At 33.3% G+C, this 15,298-nt stretch overlaps 1 protein-coding gene across 7 annotated transcripts in view; it reads left to right on the top strand.

Moving 5' to 3' along the window:
• The window catches only part of LOC125073699 (myosin-IIIb-like), a 48,532-nt gene that overhangs the window by 30,051 nt on the left and 3,183 nt on the right, over window positions 1-15,298 (top strand). For 5 of the 7 annotated variants that reach the window (XM_047684714.1, XM_047684882.1, XM_047685107.1 and 2 more), the window contains exons 2-19: window positions 7,013-7,195; window positions 8,247-8,402; window positions 8,535-8,816; window positions 8,930-9,232; window positions 9,307-9,588; window positions 10,190-10,378; window positions 10,473-10,675; window positions 10,755-10,935; window positions 11,020-11,170; window positions 11,362-11,572; window positions 11,711-12,003; window positions 12,087-12,379; window positions 12,467-12,741; window positions 12,819-12,984; window positions 13,070-13,292; window positions 13,535-13,672; window positions 14,364-14,518; window positions 15,026-15,204. In XM_047684714.1, the coding sequence (XP_047540670.1) occupies window positions 7,031-7,195; window positions 8,247-8,402; window positions 8,535-8,816; window positions 8,930-9,232; window positions 9,307-9,588; window positions 10,190-10,378; window positions 10,473-10,675; window positions 10,755-10,935; window positions 11,020-11,170; window positions 11,362-11,572; window positions 11,711-12,003; window positions 12,087-12,379; window positions 12,467-12,741; window positions 12,819-12,984; window positions 13,070-13,292; window positions 13,535-13,672; window positions 14,364-14,518; window positions 15,026-15,204 (3,845 nt within the window). In that variant the 5' untranslated portion in view covers window positions 7,013-7,030. The remainder of the gene's footprint in view (window positions 1-7,012; window positions 7,196-8,246; window positions 8,403-8,534; window positions 8,817-8,929; window positions 9,233-9,306; window positions 9,589-10,189; window positions 10,379-10,472; window positions 10,676-10,754; window positions 10,936-11,019; window positions 11,171-11,361; window positions 11,573-11,710; window positions 12,004-12,086; window positions 12,380-12,466; window positions 12,742-12,818; window positions 12,985-13,069; window positions 13,293-13,534; window positions 13,673-14,363; window positions 14,519-15,025; window positions 15,205-15,298) is intronic. The other 2 variants (XM_047684950.1, XM_047685027.1) reach the window with 1 other exon arrangement.

Below are 15,298 nucleotides of genomic sequence, written 5' to 3' on the forward strand. Positions count from 1 at the left end.
TACTGTATAAATCTTGACCGCGTGGAATGGTGGCAAGAATGCTACCAGCATTTCCCCGTTGAATCGCAATTCCGATCCTCTGGGCAAAAAACGAACCAGCCCTCCTGGCACCAGTGAAGGCAATAAGGCGAGGTGTTATACTTTTGATGAAGCATTTTGCGCCACTACTCCAACTACTCTTTTTTTTTGCTTCAGCTTTTACCGCCAAGTACAAGATGAATAATTATAAACACAATTTAAGCATATGAATATTAATTAATGTTTGTCCGGTTTTAAGCCCGCGATCATTGGTTTCGTGTTAATCTCGCGTTCTCGCCACTGAGTCAACTTGGCTTGATTAGCATTTATACTCTTATACAGAACAGAGTGCTGATTTGTTGAAAATATATCTTTAATTAAATCGAGACGTGCTTATAAATGATGCTTATTAAAAATTTATCAATAAAAATTATTCAACCAGCTGTCAAAGTATACTAATGGTCGTTTTATGATTTTTTTCATACATATTCAGTGGAGTATTAAAATTATCATATTGCGAACATAGAAAAGTCAAATTAATATTTTTTCAAAATAAATCAAAGCATTCCTGCCTTAAAAGTAATCTATACTGCATATTATATGTTAATATAATTCTAAAGACATAACAATTTTTTTTACATAATAGGTAATGATCCATTTCTAAAAATGTTTTCACATACATATATATCTCATAGTATTTTATTTACTAAGAAACTGCACCCGTGCGAATGCAGTGCGGATCGCCAGTTTTAAACTTTATTGAACCTATATAAAATTAAAAAAATATGTTAATATTAATTATTATGCATTATAGGGTATTCCATTTTCAAATTTAAATGTTTATCCAATCACTAACGGCTACAATAAATTACAAAAAGGCAATCAAATACCAATAATTTGTAGGAACTTATGTTAAATAAATAAAACGTATAGTTCCTCGACTTTCTAATTACTTTATAATAATATTACATTTTTTTTACGGCTTAAACAACATAAGACAAATACGTTTATGATCACATAATTGAATACATATTATAACATCTATGTTACTGCATACAAAAGTCCAAATATTACGATTCATGTTCCTATTACGCCATACAAATACAGTACCACAAAGTTGACACCAATTTGACACCTGTGGAGTTTATTCTGTGACAACAAACTCGAAACGCGACGTAGAACTCGATCTTGTTATGTCAGAAATATGGATTAGCAATATTGACTACTAGATAAAAACTTGGCTCCGCTCATTTATTAATTTATTTTTTGATAAGTTTCCATTGAGTTTACTGTACCGTTCGTGCAGGGACGGAATTATTATTTAGAACACACTGAACGCACCCGTAAACGTCAAACATGGCCGCCCGTTGAACTTAATGACATTTAATTGTATGGATTTAATATAGAAATATCTCGATTATATGATATTTTCGGATATATGTTGTAGATTAATTTTATTTTTATTTTTTAACGATCTATTATTATGGATTGATTTAGATCTATCGTAGACCTGCACAAAATTATTAATATACTGATAATAGATAATCGTTCTCATGTAAAAAAAAAATTATGTAACTAAAGTGCAAATATATTTATATTTTGTGAATCAATCAAAGATACAAAAATAAGTATGCGTTGTTGCAGATTTTTTTATACTTTTTTTTAAGCTCTTAACTTTTCTATAAAAAGCAATAATGTTTACTTACCGTTAGGACTGCGTAATAAACGAATTCGCTCGACCGTTTTTTCGTCGACCTACATTGTACAAATGGTCTCCATTTTCCTGAAGGTTTACTCCAAATATCGGTAAAAGAATTCTTGAAATCAAATGAGCAGCTTCTAACATTACTTCCTATATTAAAACTAACAAACTATTTCTTTATAAAAAAAATACGCGTAATATAGCGCATCACGACATAAGTCGCTTTTTAACGTTTTACGATCGTGTCGAGCGTTAAGTGCAAATTTGTTTCTTACGGAATAACTTTTGTTGTATAAAAATTGTCAATAAAAGAGTCGCAGTTACATCATAAGATCAACTATACCATTTACCAATAGGTATAATATTCTCGTACGTTATACGTTCACTTGTTCTCGATTTCAGTATGTGTAATGTGTGTCAGATGACGGAAAAAAATGTTTGTACTATTTTACGACTACTTAGATAAAAAAAAAATAAACATATATCACGGATTTTTTTTGAATAATCCATGTTCGGTGCGTGATTATGGTAATATTTTCAAGGTCGAATTAAAGTTCTATTTTTCTGTTCCTAAATGTGACGTTTTAAAAGTGTGAGACTCAAAATTATATTATTTTGAAAGAATACTAGAAGTGCCCCAAATTAATTAAGGAATTACTAATATTCCCTCCTTTTAAGCTTATCACAGGTGTTATGTTAGGATATTGACGCCTAAAACTACACTATAGTGTTATCCTGTGTTTAAGTGGTAAAAGGTTTCTGTAGATTTTAATGTAAAATTCCGCTAGGTGGAGCTGTATGACATAATCTTCTATACCGTTCAATCGATCGCAATGATGATCGCCAATTGATATATTATATACTTATAGCTTATTAAAATCGAAGGAAGCATATAAGACATAGCTCTGCTATATAATACACTAATAAATTTTTTTTTAATTTATTTCACTTTAATTTTACTTCCAAAGTTCCAATCCAATCCAATCCAAGTTCCATACAAAACGCAATATTTTCGCGAATCCATATTGAATATTATATATTATAGATTTAAGTTTCGGAATTTGTTTATTTTCATTTACACCTCTTGTGGTTGAAATATACTATATATTTAATCAGAACAATGTTTAAGGGTCTGTTAAGCTTACCATGATTACATATACGAGATCTTTGTTACTTCATTTTGTTTACTTTAAATAAAGAATAAAATTATTATTATTATAATAATTACAGAAATTTATTTATAAATACAAACTTCATTGTAATTTAAATATAACTGTAATTTGCATATTTTATTTACGAAATACCGTCTAAAGATTTTTATTTAAAATTAAACGAGTCATAAAGATTTAAATTATATTAACATATTTTCGCTAAAATAATTACATTTAAATGGAATTCCATTTAAAATAAAGTTATAAAAAATTATAACTCGAACAAATAAAAAAATATACTTGCATATAATTAATATGTAGATTATTATCTATGTCATTTGCGCAGGTCAAAATAGACGTATGTACATTCAGAAGCTGTATAATACGGGTTAGAATTATAATTGTATTATGTTACTTTTTTCTATTCATGAAAATATTTAATTTATAATTTGTTTTAGTTTTTCCCGCAATGTTTTTTTGTCATTAAATGATATGCATATTGTATAAACAACTCAGTAACTATGTTATGCAAATGATTGTATGATTTTGTACGAATTCGATGTTAGGACGGACTGCTAGTATTCTTTATTTTTTATGTAGGCGTATATATATATAAAGGCGCTGTAAGAAATATTAACCCTTCCATAGGTCGCTTATACGCCACCAACCTCGGGAACTAAGAGGTTATGTCCCTTGTTAAAGTGGCTTTCTTGCTCTTCACACAGGAACACAGCAATACCAAGTATTGCTGCTTGGCGGTAGAATATCTGATGAGTGGACGGTACCTACCCAGAAACTTGCACAAAGCCCTACCAACAAGTAGCACCAAATAGTAGATCTTAATATTAGTATTTCTAAACACACACACACATCAGCCCGCATTCGTCCACTGCTGGACATAGGCCTCCCCAAATGCACGCCACTGTGGTCTTTCTTCGGCAACTCGCATCCAGCTCCTGCCAGCCGTCTTGCGCAAATCGTCACTCCACCGTGCCTGAGGACGTCCTACACTACGTTTGCCGAGACGCGGTCTCCACTCTAGAACACGTTTTCCCCAACGGTTATCGGTTCTACGACAAATATGGCCAGCCCACTGCCACTTCAGCTTACTAATCCGGTGGGCTATGTCGATGACCTTGGTTCTCTGACGGATCACCTCATTTCTGATGCGATCCCTCAGAGATACTCCAAGCATAGCCCTTTCCATAGCACGCTAAATTTACTACTAATCTACTGCATCAGTATTTAATATAAATGGGGTACCGATTTCATTCCAATAGTTGAAGAGGCCAAGCTTCTGGTTTGATAGGAAATGTCAAATGATATGTTATGGTTGATGCATTTCTTAGTTTAAATACGGGATTTATACTGTTACAATTCTTCGATGAAAACAATGATTCACAAACACTACTTATCGGTGAATTGATAGACGGTGCGAACGCAATCAACAGTCTGCTGTCAATAGTAACCGTTATTGTATAACGTTCCGCTACTTACGTTTCAAAACCATTATAAAAAAAAATCATACCGATCAGATTAGTGCGTAGTTTTCGCAAGAATCTTTGAAAAAAAAAAACAATCCAAAACTTACCTCTTTATAATTTGAATATATACATATATATTAAAAGTATAATGATATCTCTTCATAAAAAGTATCCAAGGTGCCAATTGCAATTCTATCATTCAATACGATCCAACTTGATGATAACTCAAATATAAACCTCATCTGAATCGTACCAAGAGGTGAATTCTACTAATTTATAATGGCAACGATACGTTTCCGATTCTAATCTGAGCAAACATCAACCGAACCGCAACTGTTAGGCTGTACCAAGAAACTCAAAACTCACCGCAGAATACGATATTGAAACGTCAATATGTGATACGCGACATTGAATATAATAATTATAAAATTTATAGGACACACGTATCAAAATGGCTTATCGCTATATCGTAATGAACTAAATCGTAAATCGGTCGTCGATATATCGCGAGTGTTAGATAAACGGAAGACGACGACGGATAAATGCTTTTCGTTTGACTGCGATGAAGCGGCAATTTGTTAGTAGAATTGACCAGCAGCAGCGTGCACAAACAAGTATCGATGGAACCAAAATGACATTAATAGGAAATCAATAACGTATTTATTTCGTGTAGATAAAGCCGCAGATTCAGCTAGTATTCCTACAGAAATCTAGTATTTTTATTTATTTTATTATTAACAAAAATATTATAAACAGAAATGTTGGAACGATAACGTTATAATGCTTATTTGTCAAGCACTTGACCGCGTTTTTATTGCCGCTTCAATTCCAGATAAGTCATTTCATAACTTTGTTTGTGAATATCTGTTGCAGATTACAAACATAATATCATTATTATAATAAAGTTTTTCTGTCATATTTTTATAATGAATAAATATACCTAATTTTTTTTTTTAGATAGTAATGTATTTGTAATGTATTATAATCTGATCGGACGGTAAATCCAACACGATCGTAAACTTGACGCGCAGGATCAACGGCTTTACAAGCTTCAAGACTCCAGGCTGTTTTGTTTTTGTACGACCTGGGATTTGAAATCAGGAATTTATGATCTGCCTTCTATCCAGCCACTAGGCTAACGAGGCAGTCAAACCTCTAAGCAGTTAATCTATAACCTAAAAGCTATCCACCAACTTTGGATTGCTTTGATATTAATTGAATTTGAATCACGCAACAGAAAATTTCAATCACTTTCCCCTCCCGGAATCACCCCAAGACCTCGAGATATGCTGTCTTATAGCCACTAGACCAACAATGAATGAGGTAGTCTCGTACTATAATAAATCGAAGGATAAAAAGTAATGATAGCTTTCATAGTATGATAGCAATAGCAATTATTTGACAAAACCAATATTTACTTATCTTTATAAAAAAAAAAATGCATATCAATAAGTGTGTGATATGGCAATCATGCTGACTTTAATGTCTTCGCTTAAAACGAGTCACGTAAGGTAGCTAACACACAACGGTGAGCTTCATATTAAACGATGTAATTTTTCTCTTAATTTCAAGTCACGATATAGTTGCGTAAATATATTTTTAATTGAAAAAAATGAGTTTTGAAGTTCGTCCAATCATATGTACCTTACATATACGATAAATATTTTTAATTACTTGATACGTGATTGATATATTCATTGTTTTCGATAAATAGTTACTCAAATAATGTTGCAAGGAATAAAGACTTGATGTCCTAGTTTTTTTTAGGTTATATTTGAATTGTTTGTGATCTTTTATTTCACTTTTAATATGTTTTCCTCACTCTTAGTATAGATACACAAACTACGATACGATAAATCTCTCACGCTTAATGTATTCATATAAAAGTACCGGACGTTGAACGGACATGCTAATTAACTATTTATCTAAATATGCATTTATTAAATAGGAACAAGTTATGCCTTATTTGGAGTTGTTTTATCTTTAACGCTTAATAAAAAACGGAATTTCTTTTCATTCACCAATACGGTACAAAAAATAAACAGTTAGTCGTTTTATTTAGATCTCAGATAGTTTTCAATCTAATTACCTCGTGGGTCTAGTAGGTAGTTTAGATGATTGCGGTTCGAGAAGATTCGAGTTTGCATCGGGAGTTGAATCATCAATAAAAATAATTCGTTTTGTACACAAATAATATCTCTATCAGCTTGGAGACACTTCCTATCAGAGAATAAGTTGTTAGCGCTGTTATACTCCAGTACCTTAAAAATGTTCGTTTTTCTGCGATTCATTATGATCAAACGCATTCGTCAGTTGGTTAGTTTCATGTGCTTAGTTTGTGTTTATTTGTTACAATTCATTTTGTTTTGTTTACTATACATAATAGTAGTACAGGATGCTACTATTATGTATCTAGAATACGGAACTTGATGTTTGTGCGTGTTTCAAGACACTATATTCCATTAAGATTTTTTTGTTGGAAATCAATACTTTCTTCACCATAGTAAAATAGGTATTGTTTTCATGTAAGCATATAATATAAAATATTAAAGTTCTCATTTTGAATATGATGAAGTACAGATTTAAATATTTTGTGAAAATAGCTTTAAGTCATAACTATCAATTATTTTAGTGACAGTTTTAATATAATATTGCAGATGCAATCGATGTGAACCATGCGCAGTGACATGGCGTATCGGGGGCTCTCGGAGCACGTGGAGCTCGACCGGGCGGCGGACCCTCAAGACAGGTTTACTCTACAAGAGCTCATAGGGGAAGGAACTTATGGCGAAGTTTTCTGTGCAAAGGACAAGAAGTCTGGAAAACGAGTTGCTGTTAAGGTAACTAATTGAAATTTAATTTACATTGAGGACGTCTGACGAGCCTATAGAACACCCTCACGCACACAGACAACGGAACCAAGATATAATTATTAATCGTATTCAGATCACCAACCAGACCACAAATAATACAAAAATGTATTGCTGTTTTGCGGTCTACTAGCCATTGGTGAAATACTAATTTACTTGATGATAAAATGCAAATTATATTCTTAGTTAAAATAAATAATTCAACGATGTAACTTAAAGTTACAGTGGGAAATTTTATCTATGCTTTTTATTTATAGTTGCAATGTTTTATTAATGGCAACACCTCAACCTATATTAGGGAAAATTAGCATTCTGGTCGTAACAGTTTCAATCCGAAAAAAAAAACATTCATAGTTATAGATATGTGCGCTCTTCAATATGCACCATGAAGAATCTTTTACTTATACGTACTAACTCTGCTTTCATCCACTAGTTTTTGACTAGGTTTTTCATCTATCTTCTATTTTCAGTCTAAGTAGATATTTACAGCTTGCCTCTTATATGAATATGCATAAAGTAGTCGTAATTGTGTTTTCAAATACTCTAAACATAATAATAGCTATGACCATTGACATAAAAGGCTGCGTTCATCATGATCCAAATGGTAAAACGCCCTTGACATCAATAAACACTTCTGAGATAATATCTACGCAATCCATTACGAACTCACTAACAATACGTTAAAAAAACAGAGGTGTCTGTACTAAAACTAATAACAATTGTTGGGATTGTTTTTTATGCAGTGTATCTACACGTATCTATCTGGTTACGAGAATTTTATTAATGGACCTTAATGAGACATTGGAGTGCATAAATTCTTTTATATTCTATTTAGTAATGTACTCCGAACGTGGATTATTCAAATTATCGAATTTAATAATAAAATTTTCATATTATAAATATAGTATACATACATATGTTACGCAAATTTTTACTTTATGTGCAAACATATTCGATATTCAAATGTTTATTTGAATTGACCTGATCTCCATTTACATCACACCATGTTCTTACATTTCAGATTTTAGAAAATATTGCGGAGAATATAGAAGAAATAGAGGAAGAATTTCTCGTATTCCGTGATCTTTCAAGCCATCCAAATATTCCAGAATTTTTCGGATTATTTTTGAAGAGAGGTATATCTTCTGAAGATGACCAAATTTGGTTTGTTATGGAGGTAAATATAATCTAAATTGCATGGCGAGATTAATTTAAAGGAATAGTTCACTTCTTCTTGGTAATGACTTACCATTTCTAGGTGTGCTGCAGTTGCCATTTTTTTAACGAATATGATTTGCCTTTATTGCAGCTTTGTACAGGAGGTTCGGTGACAGATCTGGGTGCAGGTATGCGAGCTCGAGGGACCCATTTGACAGAGCCACAACTAGCGTATGTCATACGTGGAACAGTCCGAGCTTTAACTTACCTCCATTCGCATCGATGTATGCATCGTGATGTGAAAGGCCATAATATTCTCTTGACTGAAGATGCTGAAGTAAAACTTGTGGACTTCGGAGTATCATCACATTTGGCCGCAACCGTTGCAAGGCGAAACACATCTGTTGGCACACCGTATTGGATGGCACCAGAGGTAGATTTAATAAAAAATATTATCCAGACTTTTTTTTGCCTCTAGTAACAGAACATGTATATACTAAAATTGATAGCTAAAAAATTGATAACTTAAAAAAAAAATCCTTTCAGGTCATAGCATGTGAACAGCAGTTAGACCAATCATATGATAGTAGGTGTGATGTGTGGTCTGTTGGTATAACAGCTATTGAGTTAGCAGAAGGAGAACCACCATTATCCGGTTTACATCCAATGCGAGCGTTGTTTCAAATACCTCGAAATCCGCCACCAACTTTATCACACCCTGAACTATTTACGCCACAGCTTGCAGACTTTATATCTGAATGTTTAGTCAAAGATATGAACCAAAGACCTTTCGCAAGAGAACTTCTAGAACACCCATTATTGTTAGCTGTTAATAATTTTGAAGACAAAGTGAGTTATTTCAATGTCAAATATATACAACTAGTATTTGAAAGATTTTAATAACATTCCTACACATCTCTTAGATTCGAAGAGAACTTCGGGCAGAAATTAAAAGACAAAGAGCTGAAGGACGAAGTAGTCGAGCACCAGAAGCTACCACCAAACGAGGAAAATTAAAATCTCATAGAAAGGCAAGACCAGAGAAAATGTACACAGATGATTTAGCTACCTTGGAAACTTTGACAGAAGACGCCATTGTAGAACAATTGCAAAAGAGATATACACAAAATCAAATTTACACTTACATCGGGGACATTCTAGTAGCAGTAAATCCTTTTACTGATATAGGGATATATACTTCAAAGGTAAAAAATAACCATTTACCAAATTTTATTTTTAATACTATAATTTCGATAACTGATAGTAAATAACTGATAGTAAAAAAAAATTATCAAAGGAAAACAAAACCGTTGATATTTCTACGTATTATAAAACAAAGTCGTTTCCCGTCGTCTATGCTAAGATATATTAAAATACGCAACGAATTTGAATGCGGATTTCATCAATAAACGAAGTAATTCAAGAGGAAGGTTTCTATATACATTTTAGTGGAAAAAAGCCGAGGATGTCAACTTTCCTGGTCGGATACAACAACATAATTTTTTAATTTGTTTTTCAAATCTATAAGTTGTATATTATAGACCCTTACTGATCCGCATGAAGCCGGGAAATGGAGATTAGGTAGTTCTAATGTAAAATATTAATTTAATATAAAAAACTATTACAAGTGTTTTTCAAATTTAGAAGAGGAGTCTCAACTTTTAAAGTATTGTATGTACAATTTGTAAAAATACATAAACGATTATTATTATTATAGATAGAACATAAATAAAAAAAGTAGAAGAACGTAAGTAGTAGTAGTAAAAGGTTTTATAAAATTTATTAGATATTTCTTTTCTTTCACAGACTCAACACTTATACCAAGGTCGTTGTCGTTCGGACAATCCTCCTCATATCTATGCAGTAGCAGACGCTGCTCACCAAGCGTTAATGCACCAAAAACAAAATCAAGCTATCGTTATATCGGGTGAAAGTGGAGCTGGAAAAACGGAATCAGCCAATCTTCTTTTAAAACAACTTGTATATTTATCTAAAGTACGTATACGATACAAAATATTTGTTACATAAAAAAAAAAAAAAACATATTATAAGATCTATGTTTATTTTAAAACGTTTTCTTTCTCTTTAGACACAATATAGTAATTTAGAAGATAAAATTCTACAAGTTAATCCAATCATGGAAGCTTTTGGAAATGCGCGTACTGGAATAAACGCTAATAGCTCGAGATTTGGAAAATATTTAGATCTATCTATAATGAGAGTGGGAAGAATATCAGGAGCTCGAATATCTGTATATCTGCTAGAACAATCGCGGGTGGTTCATCAAGCATTGTGAGTAGTAGATATATTTTACCAAATTATTTTGATTAAGGATTTAATTATTCTAAGCTGATCCTGTTTTCATTCATAGAGGCGAAAGTAACTTCCATGTCTTCTACTATCTCTACGATGGACTAGAGAGCGAAGGGCGGTGGAGAAAATATTACCTCGATGAACAGTTAAAATCTAGGCACCGTTATTTACAACCACTTTCTGTGACTCATCGAGAACATAACGTTCATCGGTGGCGTCAGCTTAACCAAGCTTTTAAGGTACTATTGTAGGTAGCAAATAGAAATAGACTTTATAGTTATTACAAATACATTTTATGATATTATAATGGTTTATGGTTATAGGTGGTAGGTTTCCATGAAGACGAGGTACAAATAATTTATAAAATGCTAGCTGCTATCTTACATCTGGGTGATATAGAATTTGCAGAAACGGCCGGTGATCACAATACTGATAATCGAGCTACCATCATTGACACGGCACCGTTGCATCGAGGTAACAATTGCTTCAAGTATACATTTATTTACATAAGAATTATGAACATTAAGTGTTATATATATTCAGAAATTTTATCTAGAACGTATACTATGAAGCTATTCTTTAAAAAAAACTACATTTTTGATAAAAAGTATTACTTATTATAAGATCTTGAAATTTCTCAATATGTAATTAAAGTATTTTTCTAGCTTCTTGTCTTTTGGGTGTTGAGACAAGTGACCTCCGAGAATGCCTAACAAGCAGCAGTGTGGTTACAAAAGGTGAAACAATAGCAAGGTATAGTTCACCAACAGAAGCTGCCGTAGCGAGAGATGCGACCGCTAGAGGAATTTATGCAAGAGCATTTGATAGGATCGTTGAAAGAATTAATGCTCTCCTAAGCCAAAACAAACCGCAAAGGTAAATTAGTGTACCCAAAGTACATACCATAATTAAGACCATAAAAAATAACGCATTAATAAACTTGTATGTGTCCTCAATTTCGGTTTTTTGCGCAATTCTTAATCGCTACAAATATATTTTTTTCTATTTCCGTAGTGACCAGCTATCCATAGGAATTCTGGATATTTTTGGATTTGAGAACTTTACTAGAAACTCATTTGAACAGCTTTGCATAAACATTGCCAATGAACAGATCCAGTACTATTTTAATCAACATATTTTTACTTGGGAACAGCAGGAATACATGGCTGAGGGTGTGCCTGTCGACCTAGTAGAATTTTCAGATAATAGACCGGTCCTAGACATGCTCTTATCAAGACCAATGGGATTATTAGCATTACTCGATGAGGAAAGCCGATTTCCACGTTCAACGGACAAAACCCTCATAGGTAAGTAACTAATATATTACCAAAAATTCATAGCAAATATCCATATAAAAGAAAAAAAGGTAACTATGTCTAATTTGTTCCAGAAAAATTTCATCGAAATATTAAAAGCAAGTATTATGTACGACCCAAATCTGACGCGGTCTGTTTTGCGATTCACCACTTCGCTGGACGCGTTGTTTACCAAGCTGATGGTTTCCTAGAAAAGAATCGCAACTTCTTACCTCCGGAAGTTGTCCAACTGATGAGGCAAAGTCAATATGATGTAATAAGATTTCTCTTCCAATGCCCAATAACAAAAACCGGCAACTTATTCTCTGCTATGCACGGAGAAATGGACGTCAGCAGTTTGGAAGGCCCAATATCGGGTGATGTTCGGGTAACTATACTTTTACGAGTGACATTTACACATACTACTTATTATTATTTTTATACGCGATGATTTAATATTATTTTAATTTAATAGGATCGCTTCAACAGTCGAGGTCTCGCATCTCAATCACGAGCACAACAAACCGTATCAACATATTTCCGGTATTCTCTTATGGAACTCCTCCAAAAGATGGTTAGTGGCACTCCGCAGTTTGTGAGATGCCTCAAACCAAATGACTCACGGTCACCAAAACATTTCGATTCAACAAAGATATTAAAGCAACTGAGATACACTGGAGTCCTTGAAACTATAAGAATAAGGCAGAACGGATTTTCCCATCGTCTTACCTATGACGAGTTTTTGAAAAGGTGCTCAAATTATTAATTTTTACTTAAAAATATAACAAAATTTTTCAAATATTTTACTAATTTTATTTTAATTGTAGGTATGGTTTCTTAGCATACAGTTACGATGAAGAAATGAAGCCAAATCGTGACTCCTGCCGTCTTCTATTGCTACGTTTGAAAATGGACGGATGGGCACTTGGCAAATCCAAAGTATTTCTGAAATATTATCACGTCGAAGTTCTCTCACGAATATATGAAGAACAGGTAATTGACATATTTAAGGTGTTATCTTAAATGGATATAGGTATTATCCAAAAATTACCATTAATTCGACTTTTCTTATGTGTAGATAAGAAAAATTGTCCTGGTACAAGCGTGTGTACGTGGCTGGTTGGCTAGACGCAACTACATCAGACTGAAGGCTCAAATGGCGATTTCTGTTCTCACGCTGCAAAGACATGTGCGCGGTTGGCTAACAAGGAAGCGACTTCAAGAGAGACAAAAACAATTAGCCAGAGAATTTAAGAAAGGACAAATTGAACAAGAAAACCAAAGGAAACAACAAAGAGCAGGTAATGATTATATTATATTTCTGAAACAAAACATATTAATCTTATTATTATATAAAGAGTTACATTTTTTTAAGTAGGTATATATTAAAATTATAAATAGGTACTGTACAAATCCAGACCACTTGGAATGGTGGCAAGAATGATAGACAAATTGACTAAGGCAAAAAAATAATCCAGACCTCCTATCACCAGTGGAGGCAACAAGTACACTTTTAAATAATATGCGAACGTCATTTTTTTAGGTGTTCCAGTTAAGAATAATATCATAGTGGCTAAAGTATTAAGACGAATGAGCACAGACGACAGCGACAGCAATGATACAAATTCAAGCAATAAAGAAAATTTCAATTCTGCCAAAGCTGCTATAGTATTACAAAGTCGTAAGTAACTGGTTTATAAATAATAGTATGAATGCTAACGAACAAAAGGGCCTCATGATAATCATTGACCATTCTGATATGAGCTTTATTTAAAAATATATAATACTGTAATAGCTCTGTATGGTCTATCTATAACATTGGCTAATAATTATGAAACAAGAATTTCTAGTTGGCACGGTAATACAAATTATAGTTCCTAGGTAGTTCAATACGGACTTATTTATAACAACAATTTAGCATTTTTAGCATTAGCAGCCTGTAAATTTTCCCACTGCTGGGCTAAAGGCCTCCTCTCCCTTTGAGGAGAAGGTTTGGAGCATATTCCACCACGCTGCTCCAATGCGGGTTGGCGGAATACACATGTGGCGGAATTTCGTTGAAATTAGACACATGCAGGTTTCCTCACGATGTTTTCCTTCACCGCCGAGCACGAGATGAATTATAAACACAAATTAAGCACATGAAAATTCAGTGGTGCCTGCCTGTGTTTGAACCCGAAATCATCGGTTAAGATGCACGCGTTCTAACCACTGGGCCATCCCGGCTCTTATAACAACAATATGGAAGTTTATTTGTGGATTTAATATTCTCTTAAGTTTTATTACTGTTGCGCCATAAATCTGATTAAAATATAATTGGACAATATTCTAGTAAAATTTAAAAAGAGCAGCTCATTAAGGTTTTATGACAGATTTCCGTGGTTACACAGCGAGGCGGAAGCTGAAGAGCCGCGCGCCGCCGCCGCCGCCGCAGCACCCCGCGCCCGCGCCGCCCACGCACCACCACATCATGCAGCAGTACTCCGTGCAGGAACGAGCTGCACAACTACAAACTTTCGCTGAGCAGGTAAGATTAAAAATTAGATACTTTTATGACCTATAATTCGGTGGACTGGCAAAGGGCACCACTGCTCATAAACATTGAAACTTAACAAATATTTATCATTTCTTATATTCGCAATGAGCAACCAGTTGTAACCACATGGTTAACATGTTTAATTGAGATGTTATATCTCTTATTATATAGGATATAATAACATTGTGTTCTGGTTTAAAGGGTGATTGTGTAATCATAATACTACGTATTGTTCTCTTGCGGTAAAATAATATGATACGTGCGATATATTTTTAACTTAGTCAATAATTCAAATAATCAGAACATGGCCGTTAAAAAAAAATAATCGATCAAAAAAGTAAATTGGTATCAACTAGTTACAAAACATAATATTTAGATACTACACTCGATACATGTAATATTGTGTTTATATTTTAATGATTGAATAGTTTACTTTCAGTGTGTAATCATTATGAGAATATTAAAATACTTAGTAACACAATATTTATGTATTTTCAGGTACACAACAAAAATCAAGACGCCCATAAGAATATCCGCCGAAATAAGCCAGGAATACGCCTAAAGGACGTAAAGAAACCACCAGACGAATACCAGCTCCCTCCGGGATTTCGTGTCGTACCAGCGATCATAAGAGGCCAACCATCACAAGCCGAACAAGAAGCAAGTAGACTTTCAAGGTAAAATAAATCCATTTGCTAAAAAAAGATAATTTAACTGTTTTTATAAAGCATATAAGTTGTTTATCCGAGAAAGCGTTCAAAATGCCTTTGT

This window comes from Vanessa atalanta, chromosome 1 (genome assembly GCF_905147765.1).
Source record: "Vanessa atalanta chromosome 1, ilVanAtal1.2, whole genome shotgun sequence".
Classification (NCBI taxonomy): domain Eukaryota; kingdom Metazoa; phylum Arthropoda; class Insecta; order Lepidoptera; family Nymphalidae; genus Vanessa; species Vanessa atalanta.